General features: G+C 44.4%; 1 protein-coding gene across 1 annotated transcript in view; it reads right to left on the bottom strand.

Annotated features, from left to right (window-relative positions):
* Nucleotides 1-2,697: 2,697 nt before the first annotated feature.
* The window catches only part of LOC143933141 (phospholipase A2 inhibitor gamma subunit B-like), a 24,872-nt gene continuing 2,924 nt past the window's right edge, over nucleotides 2,698-24,645 (bottom strand). Inside the window, exons 2-5 of the mRNA XM_077456076.1 lie at nucleotides 18,337-18,459; nucleotides 15,702-15,860; nucleotides 11,738-11,890; nucleotides 2,698-4,689 (exon numbers count right to left, since the gene is read on the bottom strand). Of these exons, the coding sequence (XP_077312202.1) occupies nucleotides 4,571-4,689; nucleotides 11,738-11,890; nucleotides 15,702-15,860; nucleotides 18,337-18,459 (554 nt within the window). The 3' untranslated portion in view covers nucleotides 2,698-4,570. The remainder of the gene's footprint in view (nucleotides 4,690-11,737; nucleotides 11,891-15,701; nucleotides 15,861-18,336; nucleotides 18,460-24,645) is intronic.

Below are 24,645 nucleotides of genomic sequence, written 5' to 3' on the forward strand. Positions count from 1 at the left end.
TCAAAAGGATCCCCCATACTTGTGGAAATGGGAGCGAGAGCTTAAAGCGGAGGTCCATCCTAAAGTGGACCTTCCGCTCATTGGAACCCTCCCCCCCTCCGGCGCCACAATTGGCACCTTTCAGGGGGGAGGGGGGTGCAGGTACCTGTACAGTACAGGTATCTGCACCCACTTCCGGCGTAGATTCTGCAGAAGGTACGCCCCTTTCCTCAGAATATACGCCCCTTTCCTCAGAATCTACGCCCCTTTCCGAAGGTCCCCCGCTGCCTGCTGGGAAACACACGGATCCCAGAGACAGCAGGGACCATCCTTATTGCGCAGCGCGACTCACACATGCACAGTAGGGAACCGGGAAATGAAGCCGAAAGGGTCCACTACCTGATTCCCTTACCGAAGATGGCGGCGGAAGCACCCAAGAGACGATCGAGAGATCGGCTTCGGGTGCCGACATCGCGGGCGCGCTGGGCGGGTAAGTGTCATTATTTTAGAAGTCAGCAGCTGCAGTATTTGTAGCTGCTGGCTTTATAAAAAAAAAAACGGCGGACTCCCGCTTTAAGATCACATTCACTGAGGATCAAAAGAACCGTATTCTCCTTTTTTGCACACAAATCATCATTGTGTAGCAAATACCAAGCGATCACTTATAAGATTTTGACACGATGGTACAGGACTCCGTCTGTACTTGTGGCAATATTTCCAGGACATAGCCTATTGTGTTGGAGGTGTGGTAATAAAACTGGCACACTCCTTCACACCTTCTGGGAATGCCCAGAGTTAAAGAGGAAGTAAGCCCTGATGAGTTTACTTCCTCTTTTTTTCCCTGCAAAGGTAAAGCATAATGGACTACTATGCATCGCATAGTAGCCCATTATGTGTCACTTACCTGACACAGGAGCCAGCGAAGTCGCCGCTGTCCCCTGTAGTCCGCCGCATCCATCTTGCTAGTGGCGTCTCGCAGCTCCGCCGAATGACAGCGGCGAAGCCGCGATGACGTCACTCCCGCGCACGTGCATGGGACTCGCGTCTCGCAGCTCCACCGCTGTCATTCGGCGAAGCCGCGATGACGTCACTCCCGCGCATGTGCACGGGAGTCGACAAATGCGGCAGCTCCATTCTTGGAACTGCCGCGTTTAGTGCGCCTGTGCGCCCCTGTCTACGGCGCATGCGCCGTAGACAGCGGTGCCCATCTTCGGGCAAATATCTCCTAAACCATATAGGTTTAGGAGATATTGCTTGGACCTACAGGTAAGCCTTAATCTAGGCTTACCTGTAGGTCAAAGTGGTTTGTAAGGGTTTACAACCACTTTAACCCTCTTCTGGAGGCAGGTATTACAAATCATTTACAAGATTAGGGATGTTTCCCTTCAGGATAATCTGGCGGTGATACTCCTAAACCTAGTCCCCATGTCTTGCAAGAGATATTACGAATCCCTACTGAAACACCTCCTGAATGCAGCCAGGGCGTGCGTCCCCAGTGTATGGAAGCAACAATCTCCACCGATGGTATCACAATGGTTTGCAAGGGTGTGTGACATACAACGGATGGAGCAACTCACAGCTGCCCTGGGGGAAAAAGAGGAGGAACACAACACTCGTTCGAGACACTGGAATCTGTTCTGTTTTTCAGATGAGCACAAACCCTACCTATGATGACCTTTTCTATGGGAAATTGAAGCTAAGGGCCGTCGACCCTACCGAAACCCCTTGTCCCCCCCCCTCCCCACTTACCTACTCTCTCCTACTCTTACTTTACTCTCTATCCCTTTTTTTTCTTTCCCCTTGGACACCTCTGGTGTCATTTACTCTGTTTTCTCACAAAAGAGAAAAACCCATTGGACTGCGGTAATCCTTTAGTATTGCCCCTGCAAAATCAGGGCCTAGAGCCACATTTTAGATGAGGAAAGATGAGCTCCTGCCAAATAAGGAAGTTTATTTTAGTCCTCAGGTGGTCTCTCTCTTTCATTAATGCTGCTAACCACTGGCCTATATAAGCCCAATGAAACTAACCTTATTTTAGGACTGAGAGTTCCCTTTATTGTTAAGTTAAATTACAGGTTATTACTGCTGTGGACCCCTGACCTAATATGACAATGGTGTGAAGCCATATTTTCTCTCTCTCTAATCTAGGTGGACTTTTCTGAAGAGTTGTTTGTTTTGCTTATAACTGATCTTTGTAGGTTGACATGTGTGTTATTTTGTCACTCTGTATAAACCGCATTCCTTAAAGCGGTTGTATATCCGCTGAATTAATTTTTTATTTTTTATCACCTGCAAAGGAAAAGGCATAATGAGCTAGTATGCACTGCATACTAGCTCATTATGAAATACTTATGAAATACTTACCTTAGAACGAGGCTCCATCTGGCCCGATCCACGCCGAGGGAGCTGACATGTTCCCTCTGCGTTTCTTCCGGGTATCGCGGCTCCGGCGCTGTGAGTGGCCGGAGCCGCGATATCGTCACTCCCACGCATTCGCGCGGGAGATTTCTCTCCGGAACGGTCCGGCGTCTGCCAGACTTTCAGCCGAGAATCCCCTGTGCGCATGCTCCGCTGCAGTCAGGTATAGGTTTAGGAGATAACTTTTTTACCTACAGGTAAGCCTTATTATAGGCTTTCCTGTAGGTAAAAGTCCCAAATTTGACTATACAACCACTTTAAATAAAGCTTAAAAAAAAAAGAATGAGACACCGGAGACAATTTGGTTGCAGAGTAAAGTGTTGTTTTATTGAAGCTCAAAGCTCAGGACAGAGTCCAGGTACAATATCTTGGCGGTTACATGAAGGTGCATTTCTCTAGCGGTTGCAAACATATAGCAAAGATTTTCCTGCATGAAAGATCAACTCATCAACTTAAAGTGTACCAGCAGCCAAATACAATTTCGAAACCCACCATTAAGAAGTAATAATAGGCACCTTTAGGTGTTTGTGGAATAGCGTGCTCTGTGGAGGTCCCTAGGCACTCAAAACCTTAGGGCCTTCCTCACAGTTGTTTTCTCCTTTGCACCCTCTAGTGGGATAACATTGAAGTAGTGTGTATGTCAGCCTCTATGGTTGCCTTTTTCCACCTTTTCAACATGGATGAACCCTTGAAATAACCTTCCAGTCTCAGGGAACCCCTGGTAAATGTTACTATATCTACAACTAATGATAAATAATGTGATGGTCAGCAGGAAGAATGCTCCTTAAGCTTGTGGTGTAGGGAGGAATTACCCCCGTACAGATAGCTAAAATATCAATGGTGTCAGTGGGAACTTATCTAAGAGGTAGAAATTGCTCAAGGAACCCCTAGCAACCTCTGGATGAACCCTGGTTGAAAAACCCTGCTCTAGGTGGAGAAGACCATCACTACTGTACATTACATGTATGTAGGTTGCACTACAATTTCTGTAAAAATAAATCTGAAAGAAGACAAGCTTTTAAGAGACAAACTGTAATGTGAACCTGATGTCTATGGCGTATGTCTTTCACAATCAAATCAGTAATACTTTGATATGTTGTCAAGAGGCCCTTAAACGGTGTGGGGCCCATAGGTTGGAGCCTACTTGGCCTATTTGGTAATCCGGCTCTGCTCCTGGAATATCTAGGTGAAAGTTGGCACTACATGTAGGCACACTATTGGAGCCTAATATCACTTTCCAATGTTAGTTGACATGGTTTTACAAACTGCAGGTTTGTATTAAAGTGGTTGTAAACCCTTCCATATACCCAGTGAAGTGACTGGCCTTAGGTGACACACAGAGAGATAAACAAATCATACATAAGTTGTATCTGTCTATCTGCAGTCTTCTCTTCTCTACATCAGTTCAAAGTGTTAACCTTTTAAAGCCTCAGAGTTCAGAAAAAAGGGGGCGGGGAACTGAATTTACACTCTACAGAGCTCAGTGAGGAGAGCTGTGAGAGCTGATTGGATGGAAGACACCCTCCCCCTTCCCCCCTCCACACAGAACGCAGGAATGGAGCCAAAGCTGTCAATTAGTTGGTGCTCCCTCCCTTGTCACCTTTTTGCTCTTGGTGTCAGGAAAACTTGTCAAAAGTGATTCAGCTAATAGCAGGGGAAGGAAGCAGCAGACAAAGGTGACACTTAGTGCTCTTATTTGAGACAGGTACACACTATAGAGGGATATGCTTTGTTTATATTTCATGTCTGAGGTTTACAAGCACTTTAAGGCAGATAAGTAAAGCGTAATAACAGCCCAGCATGCTGGTTCTGCCACCCTACTTCCATTGGTTACTCATTGCTCAACCTGTTGTTTTCTAAGGAATAGCCCAGTGCACTTGGGACTACAAACCCACGAGCAGGCTACCTACCCCCACAAACATTAGGCCACATAGAGGACTGGGACTGGGATTTCAAAGACATGGCAGCGCTACCCCTACCCCCACTGTCTCAGCACCACTAAATGGTGGTGGGATGTTGTTCCGCAATGAAAATGCAACCTGCAGCAGACAGAAAACAAGAAGGTGAGAGGAGGCGGTGATCTCCAGCATGCTGGGCAAGATCAATGTAAAGGAAAAAAACGAAATAACTGCAACAGCTTTGTTAACTCTGCAATCCATCAAACGTTCCTCTTTTAGGAGCAGGTAAACTTGGCATTGCTACCAACCTTACATCCGGGCAATAGTGTAAGGTCAGTAGTGCATAAATTTCCATCGGCACAACCTTTAAATGAATAAAGCTTATCCTCGCTCTCTGCAAAAAGGGGGAAAAAAACATAAACATAAGAAATGTTGATAAAGGTATACACTTTTCACTTTTTACACATATTCCTTTTTAAAAATTGGCAGTAATTTTCCTAGGACTGTTGTGTACTGGATACAACTTTGTGTTCCAACTATTATTATTTTTAAACAACTATACTGTCTAGCACTACTGTATTTAGTCACATTGTACAGAGATCACTAAGGGCCAGTTGGCACGTATCTGTTTTGCTCTGATGCGTTTTCCTTTGAAATAAATGGAAACACATGACAATGCAAGTCGCCATTTTGTTTTTCCGTGAGTGTCGCAATGTACTGTTTGCATTGGTCATCAATGCATGTCAACTCATACCATGGATACCGTGGCTCGTAAATGCACATTGATATGTACACTATATTGTCAAAATTATTGGGGCATCTGCCTTTGCATGCACATGAACTTTAATGGCCTCCCAGTCTTAGTCCGTAGGGTTCAATATTGAGTTGGCCCACCCTTGGCAGCTATAACAGCTTCAACTCTTCTCAGAAGGCCGTCCACAAGATTTAGGAGTGTGTCTATGGGAATGTTTGACCATTTTTCCAGAAGCGCATTTGTGAGGTCAGACACTGATGTTTGACGAAAAGGCCTGGCTTACAGCGCCACTCTAATTCATCCCAAAGGTGTTCTATCAGGTTGCGGTCAGGACTCTATGCAGGTCAGTAAAGTTCCTCCACCCCAAAGTCGCTCATCCATGTCTTTATGGACCTTGCTTTGTGCAATGGTGCGCAGTCATGTTGGAACAGGAAGGGGCCATCCCCAAACTGTTCCCACAAAGTTGGGAGCATGAAATTGTCCAAAATGTCTTGGTATGCTGACACCTTAGATGTTCCCTTTACTGGAACTAAGGGGCCAAGTCCAACCCCTGAAAAGCAACACCACACCATAAACCCCCCTCCACCAAATGATTTGGACCAGTTCACAAAGCAAGTCCTGACCTCAACACTTTTGGGATGAGTGGAGACTGTGAGCCAGACCTACTCATCCAACATCATCCTGACCTCACAAATGCGCTTCTGGAAGAATGGTCAAATATTCCCATAGACACACCCCTAAACCTTGTGGACAGCCCTCCCAGAAGAGTTGAAGCTGTTATAGCTGCAAAGGGTGGGCCATCTCAATATTGAACCCTGCGGACTAAGACTGGGATGCCATTAAACATCATGTGCATGTAAAGGGAGGTGTCCCAATACTTTTTACAATATAGTGCATCTACAGTATTTGCATGACACACGTTGACATGGACTATTCATATTGTGTGTTGTAATAGACTTTTGGAAGGAAGTCACACAGTACAGAGTTTAAAACATGGAGGAATAGACACCTCTTTTACATTTTATTGATCCAAATGTCTATTCTCCCGTGTTTTAAACTTTGTACTGCAAGGCATCCTTGGGGCACCTCAAAAGTCCATTACTACCGAATATAAATAGTCTTTGATATTATTTAAGGCTGTGGTGCCCCCTCTTCCCCTTCCCTTGAGTTTGCCAAAATTTTCATTATTTACACATTAACATGTGTTGAAACATGCACTATAAGGCACGTTGACATGCTTTTTGATGAATATCCATTGGTTTGATCAGAAAGGCACCAGACAAAAAATCTAATAATGTGCTTCAAGCCTAAATCAGGCTCTGCACCACTAAAGCTTACATTTTAATGTCTCCAGTACTGGGACAGATTCATCTAGTGCTTAGTGCAAGGATGCAGAACTTCCCTCCTTGCTGCTAATGTATATATAATGTAGAATGAGTGCATTCTTTGCCCCCTTGTTCCTGCTGTCCATGGTTGGCATGGAACACGCTCTGCACATGCATTTATAAAGATGAAGAGGGTGCTATAAAGTAGTATGTGATAATCTAAACATTTTTTAACCAAAAGAAACATTCATGAGTCCAGAAATGCAATATAACTAAACACCCTTCCTGAAGACGTAATCACGAAACGTACGTCGGGGCGGTACTTGGTCATGTTACTCCACGCATTTCCGGTCCCTTTGGTTGTTCTGGTCGGGTTGGTGGAACACTAAGCTACGGAGGCTGGACGTAAAGCACCATCCAGCACAGACAAGCCAGCAGCCCCAGTGCCGTTCCAAGGCACTCATACATATAATCGGCCACTTGGCTTTTTTTACTTAATTTTTAATAAATAGAATTATGCTATGGGTTTCCACTTTTTTTCTTATATATGCCATGTTTAATCTCTAGGGAGGATGGCTTCCATACATCTCCAGTTAATGTAACAGGCATTATACCGCTAAAGCTTTGTTTGACTCACTTTCTAATTAAAATAATCAAATCCTTCTGGTAAGCAGAATATTTACTGAGAGCACGTGAGGTGTTTCTACAGTTTGGGGTGAAGGATTATTCACTTTGTTTCTGGAAGACTATTTGCACAGAATATTCCCTCTAATTATTGATTTTTTTTGGGGGTCTATTTTTTTTTTTTTTGGGCCCAATTTATTGTTATGAGCACATGTTTATATCACATGAATGTAGCTTAACCTCCCTGATGGTATTCCCAAGCCTGGCTCGGGGTGGATTTTCAGCACACTCGGGATCGCATTGCAGGATCCAGGTACAGCTTACTTACCTTATCCCCAGGATCCTGTGATGTCCTCCCCGCTCTGTGTGTGAGCCGTCCTCCGCTCGATTCATCACATCGCCAAGCTCCGTTCCCTGCGAGTGTTGCGACGCACAGGGACGGAAAACGGCGCCAAATTCAAAAAGTAAAACGAACAATACATACTGTACACTGTAATCTTACAGATTACATTACTGTATCAATTTATTTCACATTCCTTTTGTCCCTAGGGGTTTGTCTAGAGCCCTGGATGCAGTTTTATATTATAAGTACTGTTTTTTTCCGACCTGGAAACTTGAGATTGTCCATAGCAACCAAAACAGTCCCTTTACATCAGAAGCAGTTTTAGACCAGCTCGAAATCAGCGATAATGAATTGGAATCATTTGCAGAACTGAGTGATAGTGATTTGTGGGGAAATTAATCATCAAACGCTGAAAGTAATGACAGCGACAATTCTGCAACTGAGCAAATTTCAGTGTTTTTGATTTGATTACATTATTAAATAATTTTATTATTAGATTATTATTTGTTATAATTATTTATAGTTATTTATTATATTATAATTTAGGATTTTGTGTTTAAAACTTTATCATATCCAGGATGTCTACTAGACTCTTGTTTGGACAGATTTACCATGTTTCCCCGAAAATAAGACCTAGCGTGATTGTCGGTGATGACTGCAATATAAGCCCTCCCCCCCCCCCAAATAAGCCCTACCGTGTTTCCCCGAAACTGAAAATAAGACCTACAAGGACTTGAACTAGGACTTATTTGGGGTGTAGGGCTTATATTGCAGCCATCACCAACAATCACACTTAGGTCTTATTTTCGGGGAAACAGGGTGAGTGATTCCTAATGCCACGGTCGGACATTCCGACCACAAAATTCATCTGATTTTCTCCGACAGATTTTGGCCGAAACTTGTGTTGCATACACGCGGTCGGCGAAAGTTGTCGGAAAATCCGATCGTTCCGAAGGAGGTAACGCTCGTTGCGTACGACGGGACCACTTAGAGGCTAGTAGCCAATAGCTTTGGTCTCGTAATTTAATCTGAGCATGCATGGCACTTTGTTCGTCGGAATTCTCTACAAACTATCAGATTTTTTAGTCGGAAAATTTTAGATCCAGCTCTCAAATTTTTTCCGTCTGAATTTCCAACGAAAAAAGTCCGATAGAGCCCACACACGATCAGAATTTTCCGACAACATAATCAGATCGGACCTTTTCCGTCTGAATTTCCGACTGTGTGTACAGGGCATAAGCCCTTGTACACACGGTCGGACATTCCGACAGAAAATGTCCGATCAGGCCGCGTTGTCGGATAATCTGACCGTGTGTGGGCTCCTTCGGACTGTTTCCGTCGGAATATCCGACCGACAAAGTTTTAGAGCTGGGCTATAAAATTTTCCGACAACATGATCCGATCGGACTTTGTTTGATCGTTTGTAGAGAATTCCGATCGGACAAAGTGCCACGCATGCTCAGATCAAATTCCTAGACCAAAGCTATTGGCTACTAGCCTGAACGTAGTCCCGTCGTAACAAAATAACATCATCACATTACGAACGATCGGATTTTCCGACAACTTTGTCCAACCGTGTGTATGCAACACCAGTTTCCGACGGATTTTGTTGTCGGAATGTCCGACCGTGTGTACAAGGGCTAAGAATTACAGGCCTACAATATAAAACGCCAAATTTCCATGCAAAATAATTGTGCCGCTTTCAGCATCAAAAATCTGAAATAGTCATACCGCCAGGGAGGTTAATTGTTATTTAGTTATATTGCATTTCTAGCACACTCATGAATGTTTCTTTTGGTTAAAAAAAGTTTAGATTATCACAAACTATTTTATAGCGCCCTCTTTATCTTTATAATCACATTTTAAGTATCATTATTACTTACTGTATTTATTGGCGTATAACACTCACTTTTTCACCATGAAAATCGGGTGCAAATAGCGTGTGCGTGTTATATGCCAATACAAAAATGTAAGTTTTGTCCTGAAACTTCCCTCTTAAAATGAATGTGCGTGTTATACACCTGTGCATGTTATACGCCGATAAATACGGTAATTTGGGGAGCAGCTTTATATTCTTTATTATATTAATTTTGTTATACAGGCGCGGAGTACGCACAATCTTTTCTCTGCCCATGCATTGCCAACTGCTTGAATTCCAGCAACTAGAAGGCACATGCTCGTGTGTTACGCATGAAGTTGTGGGCCGTTGGGGTGGAGAGTGACCATGTTGGAACATGTTGTGACAGCAATAGCTGTTAGATCAGGTCAAAAAGCCGGTAGTCTGCTGATTGCCAGCCACTGATCTGGAGCATATGGTGAGATGGCACCCCCACCACCACCACCACCACTGCACCAAGGGCAGCTGCCCCTCCTGCCACCCCTTTCCCAGCCCTAAATGTCTCCACCCCTGTAACAAACTATTATGCTTACATTTGTATAGATCTGATAAATGTCCTAATGCCATATTTGAAATCTTAGCCTTTGTACACACGGTAGGAAATTCCGACGGAAAATGTCCGATCGGACCATGTTGTCGGATAATCCGACTGTGTGTGGGCTCCATCGGACTTTTTCCATGGGAATGTCCGACCAACAAAGTTTGAGAGCTGGATATAAAATTTTCCGACAACATGATCCGATCGGACTTTGTCCGATCATGTGTAGAGAATTCCGATCGGACAAAGTGCCACGCATGCTCAAATTATGAGACCAAAGCTATTGGCTACTAGCCTGAACGTAGTACCGTCGTAACGAACAAACGTCATCACGTTCTGAACGATCGGATTTTCCGACAACTTTGTCCTACCGTGTGTATGCAACACTAGTTTCGGACAAAATCCGTCGGAAAAAATCCTACGGATTTTGTTGTCAGAATGTCCGACTGTGTGTACAAGGGCTTAAAGTGGAAATGCAAGCAAAGAAAAAACAACCTGCTAAATACATTTTCTCATCAGCAGTATATAGCAGTCATGTCAGTCATGTGACTTCTATCAGTGTCTGGTTAAAGCTTGTAGGAGGAGTTTTCATTCTCCTCTGACTGTCCTATGAGGCTGCAGGACCCCTGACCTATTTCTAGACAGTGTTGATTGGCCCTGTGCTGATCACATGCACCCTCCCAAGAAAAAAATAAAAATAAATAAACACTCTAGCAATACACACCAAACTGAGCATGTGCAGCTTGTGCCCTAGCCTCTGTTCTATCAGGAGATGGATCGGGGACTGTCGAAGAAGGGGAGGCTCAGAGAAGACAGGATCAAACAACCTTTTTACACAATGTGGAGGATTAACCCCTTAGGTTCCACAGTGAGTATAACAAGTATGTTACACTGAATATACAGACTGATTTTACTGTTGTGGGTTTTGTAACACTTTAATTAATATTCTTTAATTGTATGAGAGGTTTAGGACAGTCAACAATTTTGATAGTTATTGTACATAGGGATGTAGTTATAAAAAAAAAAAATGCAGTGCTATTCTTCTGGCGAAACTGCATGTACATTCATTTTGTCAAAAGTATTAGGTCCCTTTCACACGGGGCGGATCAGTAATGATCCGCCCCGTGATGATCCGCTTGCTCAGCGGGGATCGCTCCGTTGTCCCTGCTGAGCCGGCGGCGGACAGGGTGGTCTCGGCACACTGTGCAGGGACCGCCCTGTCAGCTCTCCGCTCTCCTCTATGGGGATCGGATGAGCACGGACCGTCTGTCCGTGTTCATCCGATCCGCTCTGCAGACGGATAGAAAAATAGGAGTTTCCTCCGTCTGCAGAATCGGACAGTTGCGGAGGCGGACGATAGCGGGTATCTGCGGATGTTCATCCGCAGACACCCGCTATCCCATAGGGATGCATGTATGTCCGTATTTCATCCGCAAACGGATGGATGAAATACGGACATACTGTCCGCATGTGTGAAAGGGGCCTTAGACCAGTTTCTCTCCAGGTCAACTGTTATTTATGTATAAAGAGTAGAGTAAATCAGGGAAATCCTCTGTTATGGCCACTAGATGGAGCTGACGATTATATAAATAAATACATATTTACTAAGTTCGCCACCTCCATCTAATGGCCATAATGTAATATTTTCCTGACTCATTCTTTGCTGTATGAATGAATAACATTGGACCTAGAGAGAAAAATAGCTCTGTAGCATTACATTTTGTTCTTGTCGCCATTTGCACAAAATGAATGCACACTACACGCGGTTTTGCAGCATGAGTAGCTCTGTAAACGTTTTTTTTTTGTTTGTTTTTTTAAATATGCCCCTATAGTGTATTTTTTTTTTTTAGTGCCTATATCTCAGACCAGTAAGAGGAAAATTTGATTAGTAAACAGGGACACAGGGATCCAAAACCGGGAAAGTCCATCCAAATCAGGGACAGTTGGGAGATATGTATTACCTGGGCGTTGTACATTGCCTGAGAAGTCAAAGCATGTCTTTGCATGGCCAGTGCAGTCTTTCATTTCGGTTGCTGATTCTGGACACACGTCCTCGTTCTCCACAAAGCAGGTTGGGCATTGACGACCATTCTTCTCTGTGCTGATTGCCGGCACTTGACGTTGTAGAAAAAGTAATATTAAGAAGGAAGAAAAACATAGTCAATGACCATCAAAAGTAAGAAACTGCTATAATATCTCAATTACATGAATCTGTAGTTGCTTTTCAAAGAACATTCATTTCTCAGATATCCCTAAAGACACATTACATCCAAAAGTAATACTTCAGTCCTAAGTAGAACCTCCTGGGTTGTGTTCTTTTCTGGTGTTGTGACATATTCAGTCCGGCCATCGAAAAGTGTCCGCCCCGTACTGCGCAGGCGCAGCGCTTGCACAGCACGGAGCAGAAGGTAATTCGGAAAATCTCCGAAGATGAACGGCGCCTGCGCCGTGAGTCGAGGTGCAAGCACCACCATCCAAGTGGACATAGGGCTGCACATATTAGAGGGCCCCTCGCGGGCTCGATTCGCTCGCCAAGCTTCGGGCACGGCCTGGCTTCGCTCAGCTCTTTTTATTCTAGCTCTATGTGCACTTGGATGGGGGGGGGGCTAGAAACTGGACTCACAGCGCAGGCGCCGTTCATCTTCGGCTATTATTGGAATCTGGTTGTCCTGTGTACTGCGCATGCATACAGAGGACACTATTCGACGGGGGGGACACTATCCGACAGGACACCAGCACCTTATCGCTAAAGAACTCTACCCGTGAATCTTCCCTTTTGTAGTTTCTGGTACTTTTCTGCTGCTGCGAGGCTCCTGGGATCTTCAGAGGGAGAGCCAAAAAAGGAAGGGGGGGTCATGGTAAATATAGCATACTTACTGGCACCTTCCTTTCCTAAATGAACACAGCGAGTGACTGGTATTGATCACTCACTGTGTTCATTTATAACTGAAGCATAGTAGGCTGTGTTTACTATGCTTCAGTTTGTGAATGAACAGGAAGCCTCAGAGTGCTTCCTTTTCATTTATCTTCAGTGCAGCTGAGGCTGCAGAGAAAAAGGATTGGGGAATCTATGTTCGGTGGAACCCTAGGGTTCCTCCACAGGTTTCTGGGGAGTTGTAGCTGATTGAAGACCCACCATATTCTAGGCACTTTGACACCCATAGCACTTATACATTTTTGCAGTTTTTGCAAGGCACATGGAACTTTACTCACCCTCAATTAGTAGGATGTGGGTCCTCAGACTTGACATGAAAGTCTTATGTGGAGGGCATATGGTCTTATGGTCAAGTTCTCCCCGTCCATGGGGTCAACTGGTCAACTTAGTCCTTGGGTGGACCTCGTCATGGCAGATAGAAGGAGGTCCATCTGGTCCACGAGTACCCCAGTGCCTGTCAGGAGCCTTGCATTCCTGGGGTATCAGGGTCAGGGTAATTTTTTTTTTGGAGGAGGAGGACCATGCGCCCTTTTTTTTCTGGTTTACTTTTTGTGGAGGACCATGTGCCCTTTTTTTTGTGGTTTACTTTTTGTGGAGGACCATGTGCCCTTTTTTGTGGTTTACTTTTTGTGGAGGACCATGTGCCCTTTTTTTTGTGGTTTACTTTTTGTGGAGGACCATGTGCCCTTTTTTTTGTGGTTTACTTTTTGTGGAGGACCATGTGCCCTTTTTTTTGTGGTTTACTTTTTGTGGAGGACCATGTGCCCTTTTTTTGTGGTTTACTATTTGTGGAGGACCATGTGCCCTTTTTTTTCTGGTTTACTTTTTGTGGAGGGCCATGTGCCCTTTTTTTGTGGTTTACTTTTTGTGGGGGACCATGTGCCCTTATTTTTGTGGTTTACTTTTTGTGGAGGACCATGTGCCCTTTTTTTTGTGGTTTAGTTTTTGTGGAGGACCATGTGCCCTTTTTCTTTCTGGTTTACTGTTTGTGGAGGACCATGTGCCCTTTTTTGTGGTTTACTTTTTGTGGAGGACCATGTGCCCTTTTTTTGTGGTTTACTTTTTGTGGAGGGCCATGTGCCCTTTTTTTTCTGGTTTACTGTTTGTGGAGGACCATGTGCCCTTTTTTTGTGGTTTACTTTTTGTGGAGGACCAGGTGCCCTTTTTTTGTGGTTTACTTTTTGTGGAGGGCCATGTGCCCTTTTTTTTTCTGGTTTACTTTTTGTGGAGGACCATGTGCCCTTTTTTTCTGGTTTACTTTTTTTGGAGGACCATGTGCCCTTTTTTTGTGGTTTACTTTTTGTGGAGGGCCATGTGCCCTTTTTTTTCTGGTTTACTTTTTGCACTGTTGAGCAAAAGAATTAGAAACCTTCTACCTGATGGTGCTTTCGTTGTATTGGCACCAATGCAATTTAAAAGCACCAGCGGCATGACACCAATAATCGCTTTAGCTGCTTGTAAGGGGGAAGCATTCTGACCAACCACCACTGACCTGCAATGGACTTGTTCCCCAAAATCTGAAAATTATTTCAAGGGTTAGTCTGGGGGAAAAAAAGGTTTTCAGAAAGGCTGATATACAATATGTGAAAACTTCAGACATAACTCTGGGAAGCCCTTCAAGTTGGCAACAGCTGGTGGTCAGATCTTTCTAGAAGTCTAGGGTCTACAGAACCCTCACCGCTAGAAGTTCTGAGAAATATCCAAACTCGATTTGAGGTTTGGTGATGAACTCCACCATCTCCTTCAGTCTTGCCTTGTTGTACAGGCTCCCCACCCCCATGAGGGCATTTTGATATTCGCAAACTTCTCCTAACAGATGCCCTACTGTTTGCATCAGGCTTGTGGGCTCTTGGGGGGAGTACTGAGGCAGGGTGCTGTGATATGTTCAGGGAGCCATGTAGAGCACCCTATCAGTCCCTCCCACCAGCCATGATCTGCCTACATTGCACAGAGACCCAGTGATGACATCACTAAGACCCCTTTCACACCGCAGAGCCTATAGCTTCGGCGGTAAAATGCCGCTATTTTTAGCGGCTTTTTACCGTCGGATTTGTGGTGCATTTTGGCCGCTAACGGGCACTTTTACCCCCGCTAGCGGCTGAGAAAGGGTTAAAACCACCCGAAATACGCCGCAATAGCGGCATTTTGCTGGCAGTATTACAGCGCTGCCCCATTGATTTCAATGGGGAGCAGCGGTGGAGGAGCGGTAAACACACCTCTCCTTCAGTGCTCCAAAGAAGCTGCTGGCAGGACTTTTCCCTGACGTCCTGCCAACGCACCGCTCCAGTGTGAAAGCTCTCGGGCTTTCACACTGGAATGAATGGTGCAGCAGTTTGAGGGCGGATTGCAGGCGCTATTTACAACGCTATAGCGCCTGTAAAACGCACTCGGTGTGAAAGGGTTCTTAGTCTAAAGTTTGGAATGCAATAAAAACTGAATATTTTTAGAATCGGAAAAGGGAGAAAAGGCACCAAGGGAAGGCAAAATATAAGCATATTAAAGTTCAGCCAGATTAAAAGACCCTCAACATCATTCGATCCAAAAGACAGATGACATCTAGTGGCTGAAAGGAGTCACTGCATTTGGCAGCGTTGGATAGATGGTGAGTACTGCAGCCAGAGCTGTTTTTTTTTTACCTACACCTGGGGGGGGGGCATTAATTTATAAAAATAAGAGCTAGTGCTTAAAGTAATCAAACTGGGAGCAGGAAGGCAATGATCTAAGTCAATCAAACCAAATTAAGCTTTCTGATAAGAGAAAAAAAAAACATTAAAAAAACCCCATCAAATTATTCCCATCAGCAAGCTGCTGATACTTCATTCTACAATCACAGTGTTAACCAAGCTTTAATGTTTTGACCGCAGCAGGAAAATATAAATGGTCCAAACCTGGCTACATTGTCTGCCAAAGGTGCCTGTATTAGCAAACTAAATATAATTATGCCTTTTAGCAGGTAGGGACATATTCAAACTTAGAAAAGTCACACTTACTTTGGAGCCCATTTGAATTACATTGATCTTCAAAGCAGCATTCTGAGTACACGTAAAATGTCATTTTACCGCAATCTAAAGTCATTGGTTCTGGGCGGCAAACATTCTTGTTAGAGGCAGGCATGCAGCTCTTTTTGACTGTAATTTTGATATCAGTGCCTAAAAGAGGAACAAAACACAGCAAGTCATGTGGTATGTATAATGTTATATACGGTATTTTAATCATTATTATAGACTAAAAAAAGCAAAAATTATAGAAGATGATATATCTAGTCAGGTAAATGTGAAATATTGCAAATATATTGTTTGTATTCCTCTTTTAAGCCAGCAGGTGGAGCTTTAGGCAGTTTTTTACATTGTCCAGGCTCCCCCTTTGCTTCTTTCTGTATTTTATAATGTTTAACAACTTCTTATTTTAAATTTCCACAATAAAGTACAGTGTATAAATGTAGTTCTCAGAGGAAACATTAGCTTATCAGACGATACATAATGGGCTGGATTTACTGAAGGCAAAAAGATTGTGCAAAAAATGCCCAATCACGTGCAAGGAAAGTGAAAAAAGACCGCATTTTTTGCTTGCATGTGATTGGATGATGGAAGTCAGCAGAGCTCCCCCTCATTTACAAAGTGCACAGTCTATTTGCCTTTAGTAAATCAACCCCATAGTTTACAACTCCAGAGTTGGGCTTTAAAGTCTATTTCCACCTTTCAAGCCAAATTGGGATCAAACCTACTTTATATTTGTTATATGTTCCCTTTAACATAACATAACCTAAAAAAAATGCTGGTTAGTGGTTACCTTTGTAAGTGCTTTTCACTGTTTAAATATCCTTAATCCACAATCTCACTGCTTTATGTTTAGCAGGGAAATGCAGAGTAATGTTTAAAGCGGTTGTGAACCGAGTAAAAAAAAGAAACCTTCAAGACAAAGGCATAATGTGCTAGTATGCATCGCCAGGCCAGGCATAATACAGTGATCAGCTACAACCAGATAAAACCAGACAGGCTTGTTGTACACAAGTCGATCGATAGTTGGTCCTTGCTGTGCCAGCTAAATTTTGATCCATATATGGCTTGATCAACTGCTATTTAATGTATATATTTTTTGTATGTTTATCAATTGTACTCAATATGAGACAGTTTTTCACTGTCCAAATAATAAATGCATATATATATATATATATATATATATATATATATATATATATATATATATATATATTATTGACAAATTTTCTGACCATATTGAACATGCTTCATTTAAAGTCCCAATTTGCTGCTTATTTACATTTTCTAGGGATGGAGACGTAGGTGTTCCTGCTTCTCATTTAAAGTCTTTCCCCACTTCTTTTTCATTTGTAAATAAAGGGCCGGTTTACTGTCCTTCAAACTTTAAGGGGGTCAGACTGTGGTCATCAGGAGTACAAAATGTCCCGGTAAACAATCCACCATCATTGTTGTGAGTGGGAGGAATTGTGCCCCATGATTGGTGTCATTGGGCTCCATTGTTGGTGTCATTGGGAGGAATTGTGCCCCATGATTGGTGTCATTGGGCCCCATTGTTGGTGTCATTGGGAGGAATTGTGCCTCCTCATTGGTGTCATTAGGCCCCATTGTTGGTGTAATTGGGAGGAATTGTGCTTCATCATTGGTGCCATTGGGCCCTATTGTTGGTGTAATTGAGAGGAATTGTGCCTCATCATTGATGTCATTGGGCCCTATTGTTGGTGTCATTGAGAGGCATTGTGCCTCATCATTGGTGTCATTAGGCCCCATTGTTGGTGTAATCGGGAGGAATTGGGAGGAATTGTGCCCCATCATTGGTGTCATTGGGCTCCATTGTTGGTGTCATTGGAAGGAATTGTGCCCCATGATTGGTGTCATTGGGGCCCCATTGTTGGTGTCATTGGGAGGAATTGTGCTCCATCATTGGTGTCATTGGGCCCAATTGTTAATGTCATTGGGAGGAATTTTGCCTCATCATTGGTGTCATTAGGCCCCCATTGTGTGTCATTGGGAGGAATTGTGCTTCATCATTGGTGTCCTTGGGCCCTATTGTTGGTGTCATTGAGAGGAATTGTGCCTCATCATTGGTGTCATTAGGCCCCATTGTTGGTGTCATTAAGAGGAATTGTGCCCCATCATTGGTGTCATTAGGCTCCATTGTTGGTGTCATTGGGATGAACTGTGCCCCATCATTGGTGTCTTTAGGCCCCATTGTTGGTGTCATTGGAAGAAACTGTCCCCATCATTGGTGTCTTTGGGAGAAACTGCGTCCTTCATTGGTCTCAGTGAAAAAACGATCACCCCAAGGGCAGAATAAAAGAAACGAAGGGTCCACATCTTGCCCCAGGGCTGCAGTTTGAAGACCACTGATTAAAATGGAAAGAAATATATAAAGAAAAAAAGGTATTCTTTGTGAATGGGAACACATACAAACATATAGCGGGTTTTCTCAAATCAGGCTGCAAAAGTGAAAATACCCTTTAAGGGGCAAAATGTAAAATGTATTAGATATTCCCTTACTGCAAGCTTGTCTTACATTTAGGTCAAGGGAACAGGAGTTTTCTTGACTCGTACATGTCTTAGTAATGTACAATTTACAAAAAATGTTATACGTTTCTTTAAATCTTACCTATTATGCTGGATTCTTTTTGTGTTACACAGAAATCATCATCATTTGGACACTCCTGCAGATCACCCGCACAGTTGTTAACGTCACCATGGGCTTCGCATGTGATGCAGCTCTTGGCACTGCCTAGAAAAGAAAATCGTGGCATGTTAGATGGCACAAGACATGCCTAGAAATTCACACATTAAATACAGTATTCAGACTTCAGATCTGCTTGTCTATCCCCATATATATCTAATATCATCAAGTGTATCTATTTATTGTAATCAAATAATTGCATTTATTCTAATCAATATCTATCTATCTATCTATCTATCTATCTATCTATCTATCTATCTATCTATCTATCTATCTATCTATCTATCTATCTATCTATCTATCTATCTATCCCTGGGGGTTCTGCCTAAAATGCAATGTAGTAGATTGCACATAGTGGGGTACAGTATCTAGGAAATTCTTTTATTATCAAAGGGGGCTTTTAGATTCCAATAAGCTTCCCACCAAGTGCCGGGACAATGTTATTTAGTGCTCAGGGCATAGATGACAAAGTGCGTCAGACCCCCGTAACCTATGCGGATCATGTCTCAGCAAACCCCCCCCCCCCCCTTCACAAGAAAAATAATCCCAGCACTGATCTACACCCCTACCCCTAAGCATACTATCTTTCCACAAGCCCCCAATATCTCCCCAAATAAAAATAAAAATATTCCCACCACTCCCAACTCAAATGCCCACCAATTCTACCCTCCTAGAACAAGTCCCCCCCCCCCAAAAAAAGAACCCTCCTATGCAAATACCAACCCCTCCAAATTTCTCCATCTAGCACAAATTCCCCTCCCCCAAATCCCCCCTTCTAACACGAATTCTATCCCCTCCCCAAATCACCCCCCTACTAGCACAAATTGCCTGTTAAATTTCCCCTCCCACCACAATTCCCCCCTCCCTTCCTGAAACTTACATAGCTAAAATGCTACAGGGGTGGGAGCTTACCATATGGTGCCCCCATCCCTTAGATGGCAATGGTCCTTCACTGGCACAGTTCACTGCTCACTCCTTGTCCTGGCCCTGCTCCCAGGCCCCCACAACCATTGGCCAATATTTTATAGACAGATAGATAGATAGTTAGAGGGATAGATATCTCTATCAGCCCCCCCCCCCCCCCCCCGTAACCTATGCGGATCATGTCTCAGCAAACCCCCCCCTCCTTCACAAGAAAAATAATCCCAGCACTGATCTACACCCCTACCCCTAAGCATACTATCTTTCTACAAGCCCCCAATATCTCCCCAAATAAAAATAAAAATATTCCCACCACTCCCAACTCAAATGCCCACCAATTCTACCCTCCTAGAACAAGTCCCCCCCCCCAAAAAAAGAACCCTCCTATGCAAATACCAACCCCTCCAAATTTCTCCATCTAGCACAAATTCCCCCTCCCCCAAATCCCCCCTTCTAACACGAATTCTATCCCCTCCCCAAATCACCCCCCTACTAGCACAAATTGCCTGTTAAATTTCCCCTCCCACCACAATTCCCCCCTCCCTTCCTGAAACTTACATAGCTAAAATGCTACAGGGGTGGGAGCTTACCATATGGTGCCCCCATCCCTTAGATGGCAATGGTCCTTCACTGGCACAGTTCACTGCTCACTCCTTGTCCTGGCCCTGCTCCCAGGCCCCCACAACCATTGGCCAATATTTTATAGATAGATAGATAGATAGATAGATAGATAGATAGATAGATAGATAGATAGATAGTTAGAGTGATAGATATCTCTATTAGCCCCCCCCCCCCCCCGTAACCTATGCGGATCATGTCTCAGCAAACCCCGCCCCTTCACAAACAAATAAGCCCAGCACTTATCTACACCCCTACCCCTAAGCATACTATCTTTCTACAAGCCCCCAATATCTCCCCAAATAAAAATAAAAATATTCCCTCCACTCCCAACTCAAATCCCCCCCAATTCTACCCTCCTAGAACAAGTCCCCCCCCCCCAAAAAAAAGAACCCTCCTATGCAAATACCAACCCCTCCAAATTTCTCCATCTAGCACAAATTCCCCCTCCCCCAAATCCCCCCTTCTAACACGAATTCTATCCCCTCCCCAAATCACCCCCCTACTAGCACAAATTGCCTGTTAAATTTCCCCTCCCACCACAATTCCCCCCTCCCTTCCTGAAACTTACATAGCTAAAATGCTACAGGGGTGGGAGCTTACCATATGGTGCCCCCTTCCCTTAGATGGCAATGGTCCTTCACTGGCACAGTTCACTGCTCACTCCTTGTCCTGGCCCTGCTCCCAGGCCCCCACAACCATTGGCCAATATTTTATAGATAGATAGATAGATAGATAGATAGATAGATAGATAGATAGATAGATATATAGATAGAGTGATAGATATCTCTATTAGCCCCCCCCCCCCGTAACCTATGCGGATCATGTCTCAGCAAACCCCCCCCCCCCTTCACAAAAAAATAATCCCAGCACTGATCTACACCCCTACCCCTAAGCATACTATCTTTCTACAAGCCCCCAATATCTCCCCAAATAAAAATAAAAATATTCCCTCCACTCCCAACTCAAATCCCCCCCAATTCTACCCTCCTAGAACAAGTCCCCCTCCCCCAAAAAAAGAACCCTCCTATGCAAATACCAACCCCTCCAAATTTCTCCATCTAGCACAAATTCCCCCTCCCCCAAATCCCCCCTTCCAACACGAATTCTATCCCCTCCCCAAATCACCCCCCTACTAGCACAAATTGCCTGTTAAATTTCCCCTCCCATCACAATTCCCCCCTCCCTTCCTGAAACTTACATAGCTAAAATGCTACAGGGGTGGGAGCTTACCATATGGTGCCCCCTTCCCTTAGATGGCAATGGTCCTTCACTGGCACAGTTCACTGCTCACTCCTTGTCCTGGCCCTGCTCCCAGGCCCCCACAACCATTGGCCAATATTTTATAGATAGATAGATAGATAGATAGATAGATAGATAGATAGATAGATAGATAGATAGATAGAGTGATAGATATCTCTATTAGCGCCCCCCCCCGTAACCTATGCGGATCATGTCTCAGCAAACCCCCCCCCCCCCTTCACAAAAAAATAATCCCAGCACTGATCTACACCCCTACCCCTAAGCATACTATCTTTCTACAAGCCCCCAATATCTCCCCAAATAAAAATAAAAATATTCCCTCCACTCCCAACTCAAATCCCCCCCAATTCTACCCTCCTAGAACAAGTCCCCCCCCCAAAAAAAGAACCCTCCTATGCAAATACCAACCCCTCCAAATTTCTCCATCTAGCACAAATTCCCCCTCCCCCAAATCCCCCCTTCTAACACGAATTCTATCCCCTCCCCAAATCACCCCCCTACTAGCACAAATTGCCTATTAAATTTCCCCTCCCACCACAATTCCCCCCTCCCTTCCTGAAACTTACATAGCTAAAATGCTACAGGGGTGGGAGCTTACCATATGGTGCCCCCTTCCCTTAGATGGCAATGGTCCTTCACTGGCACAGTTCACTGCTCACTCCTTGTCCTGGCCCTGCTCCCAGGCCCCCACAACCATTGGCCAATATTTTATAGATAGATAGATAGATAGATAGATAGATAGATAGATAGATAGATAGATAGATAGATAGATAGAGTGATAGATATCTCTGTTAGCCCCCCCCCCCCCCCGTAACCTATGCGGATCATGTCTCAGCAAACCCCCCCCCCCCCTTCACAAAAAAATAATCCCAGCACTGATCTACACCCCTACCCCTAAGCATACTATCTTTCTACAAGCCCCCAATATCTCCCCAAATAAAAATAAAAATATTCCCTCCACTCCCAACTCAAATCCCCCCCAATTCTACCCTCCTAGAACAAGTCCCCCTCCCCCAAAAAAAGAACCCTCCTATGCAAATACCAACCCCTCCAAATTTCTCCATCTAGCACAAATTCCCCCTCCCCCAAATCCCCCCTTCCAACACGAATTCTATCCCCTCCCCAAATCACCCCCCTACTAGCACAAATTGCCTGTTAAATTTCCCCTCCCATCACAATTCCCCCCTCCCTTCCTGAAACTTACATAGCTAAAATGCTACAGGGGTGGGAGCTTACCATATGGTGCCCCCTTCCCTTAGATGGCAATGGTCCTTCACTGGCACAGTTCACTGCTCACTCCTTGTCCTGGCCCTGCTCCCAGGCCCCCACAACCATTGGCCAATATTTTATAGATAGATAGATAGATAGATAGATAGATAGATAGATAGATAGATAGATAGTTAGAGTGATAGATATCTCTATTAGCCCCCCCCCCGTAACCTATGCGGATCATGTCTCAGCAAACCCCCCCCCCCCTTCACAAAAAAATAATCCCAGCACTGATCTACACCCCTACCCCTAAGCATACTATCTTTCTACAAGCCCCCAATATCTCCCCAAATAAAAATAAAAATATTCCCTCCACTCCCAACTCAAATCCCCCCCAATTCTACCCTCCTAGAACAAGTCCCCCCCCCAAAAAAAGAACCCTCCTATGCAAATACCAACCCCTCCAAATTTCTCCATCTAGCACAAATTCCCCCTCCCCCAAATCCCCCCTTCTAACACGAATTCTATCCCCTCCCCAAATCACCCCCCTACTAGCACAAATTGCCTGTTAAATTTCCCCTCCCACCACAATTCCCCCCTCCCTTCCTGAAACTTACATAGCTAAAATGCTACAGGGGTGGGAGCTTACCATATGGTGCCCCCTTCCCTTAGATGGCAATGGTCCTTCACTGGCACAGTTCACTGCTCACTCCTTGTCCTGGCCCTGCTCCCAGGCCCCCACAACCATTGGCCAATATTTTATAGATAGATAGATAGATAGATAGATAGATAGATAGATAGATAGATAGATAGTTAGAGTGATAGATATCTCTATTAGCCCCCCCCCCCCCCGTAACCTATGCGGATCATGTCTCAGCAAACCCCCCCCCCCCCCCTTGACAAGAAAGATAATCCCAGCACTGATCTACACCCCTACCCCTAAGCATACTATCTTTCTACAAGCCCCCAATATCTCCCCAAATAAAAATAAAAATATTCCCTCCACTCCCAACTCAAATCCCCCCCAATTCTACCCTCCTAGAACAAGTCCCCCCCCCCCCCAAAAAAAAGAACCCTCCTATGCAAATACCAACCCCTCCAAATTTCTCCATCTAGCACAAATTCCCCCTCCCCCAAATCCCCCCCTTCTAACACAAATTCTATCCCCTCCCCAAATCACCCCCCTACTAGCACAAATTGCCTGTTAAATTTCCCCTCCCACCACAATTCCCCCCTCCCTTCCTGAAACTTACATAGCTAAAATGCTACAGGGGTGGGAGCTTACCATATGGTGCCCCCTTCCCTTAGATGGCAATGGTCCTTCACTGGCACAGTTCACTGCTCACTCCTTGTCCTGGCCCTGCTCCCAGGCCCCCACAACCATTGGCCAATATTTTATAGATAGATAGATAGATAGATAGATAGATAGATAGATAGATAGATAGAGTGATAGATATCTCTATTAGCCCCCCCCCCCGTAACCTATGCGGATCATGTCTCAGCAAACCCCCCCCCCCCTTCACAAGAAAAATAATCCCAGCACTGATCTACACCCCTACCCCTAAGCATACTATCTTTCTACAAGCCCCCAATATTTCCCCAAATAAAAATAAAAATATTCCCTCCACTCCCAACTCAAATCCCCCCCAATTCTACCCTCCTAGAACAAGTCCCCCCCCAAAAAAAAGAACCCTCCTATGCAAATACCAACCCCTCCAAATTTCTCCATCTAGCACAAATTCCCCCTCCCCCAAATCCCCCCTTCTAACACGAATTCTATCCCCTCCCCAAATCACCCCCCTACTAGCACAAATTGCCTGTTAAATTTCCCCTCCCACCACAATTCCCCCCTCCCTTCCTGAAACTTACATAGCTAAAATGCTACAGGGGTGGGAGCTTACCATATGGTGCCCCCTTCCCTTAGATGGCAATGGTCCTTCACTGGCACAGTTCACTGCTCACTCCTTGTCCTGGCCTTGCTCCCAGGCCCCCACAACCATTGGCCAATATTTTATAGATAGATAGATAGATAAATAGATAGATAGATAGATAGATAGATAGATAGATAGATAGATAGATAGATAGATAGATAGATAGATAGATAGATAGATAGAAGGATAGATATCTCTATTAGCCCCCCCCCCGTAACCTATGCGGATCATGTCTCAGCAAACCCCCCCCCCCCTTCACAAGAAAAATAATCCCAGCACTGATCTACACCCC

This window comes from Lithobates pipiens, unplaced genomic scaffold (assembly GCF_037356315.1).
Source record: "Lithobates pipiens isolate NorthernLeopardFrog02 unplaced genomic scaffold, aLitPip1_a1.2 Scaffold_27, whole genome shotgun sequence".
Lineage (NCBI taxonomy): Eukaryota > Metazoa > Chordata > Amphibia > Anura > Ranidae > Lithobates > Lithobates pipiens.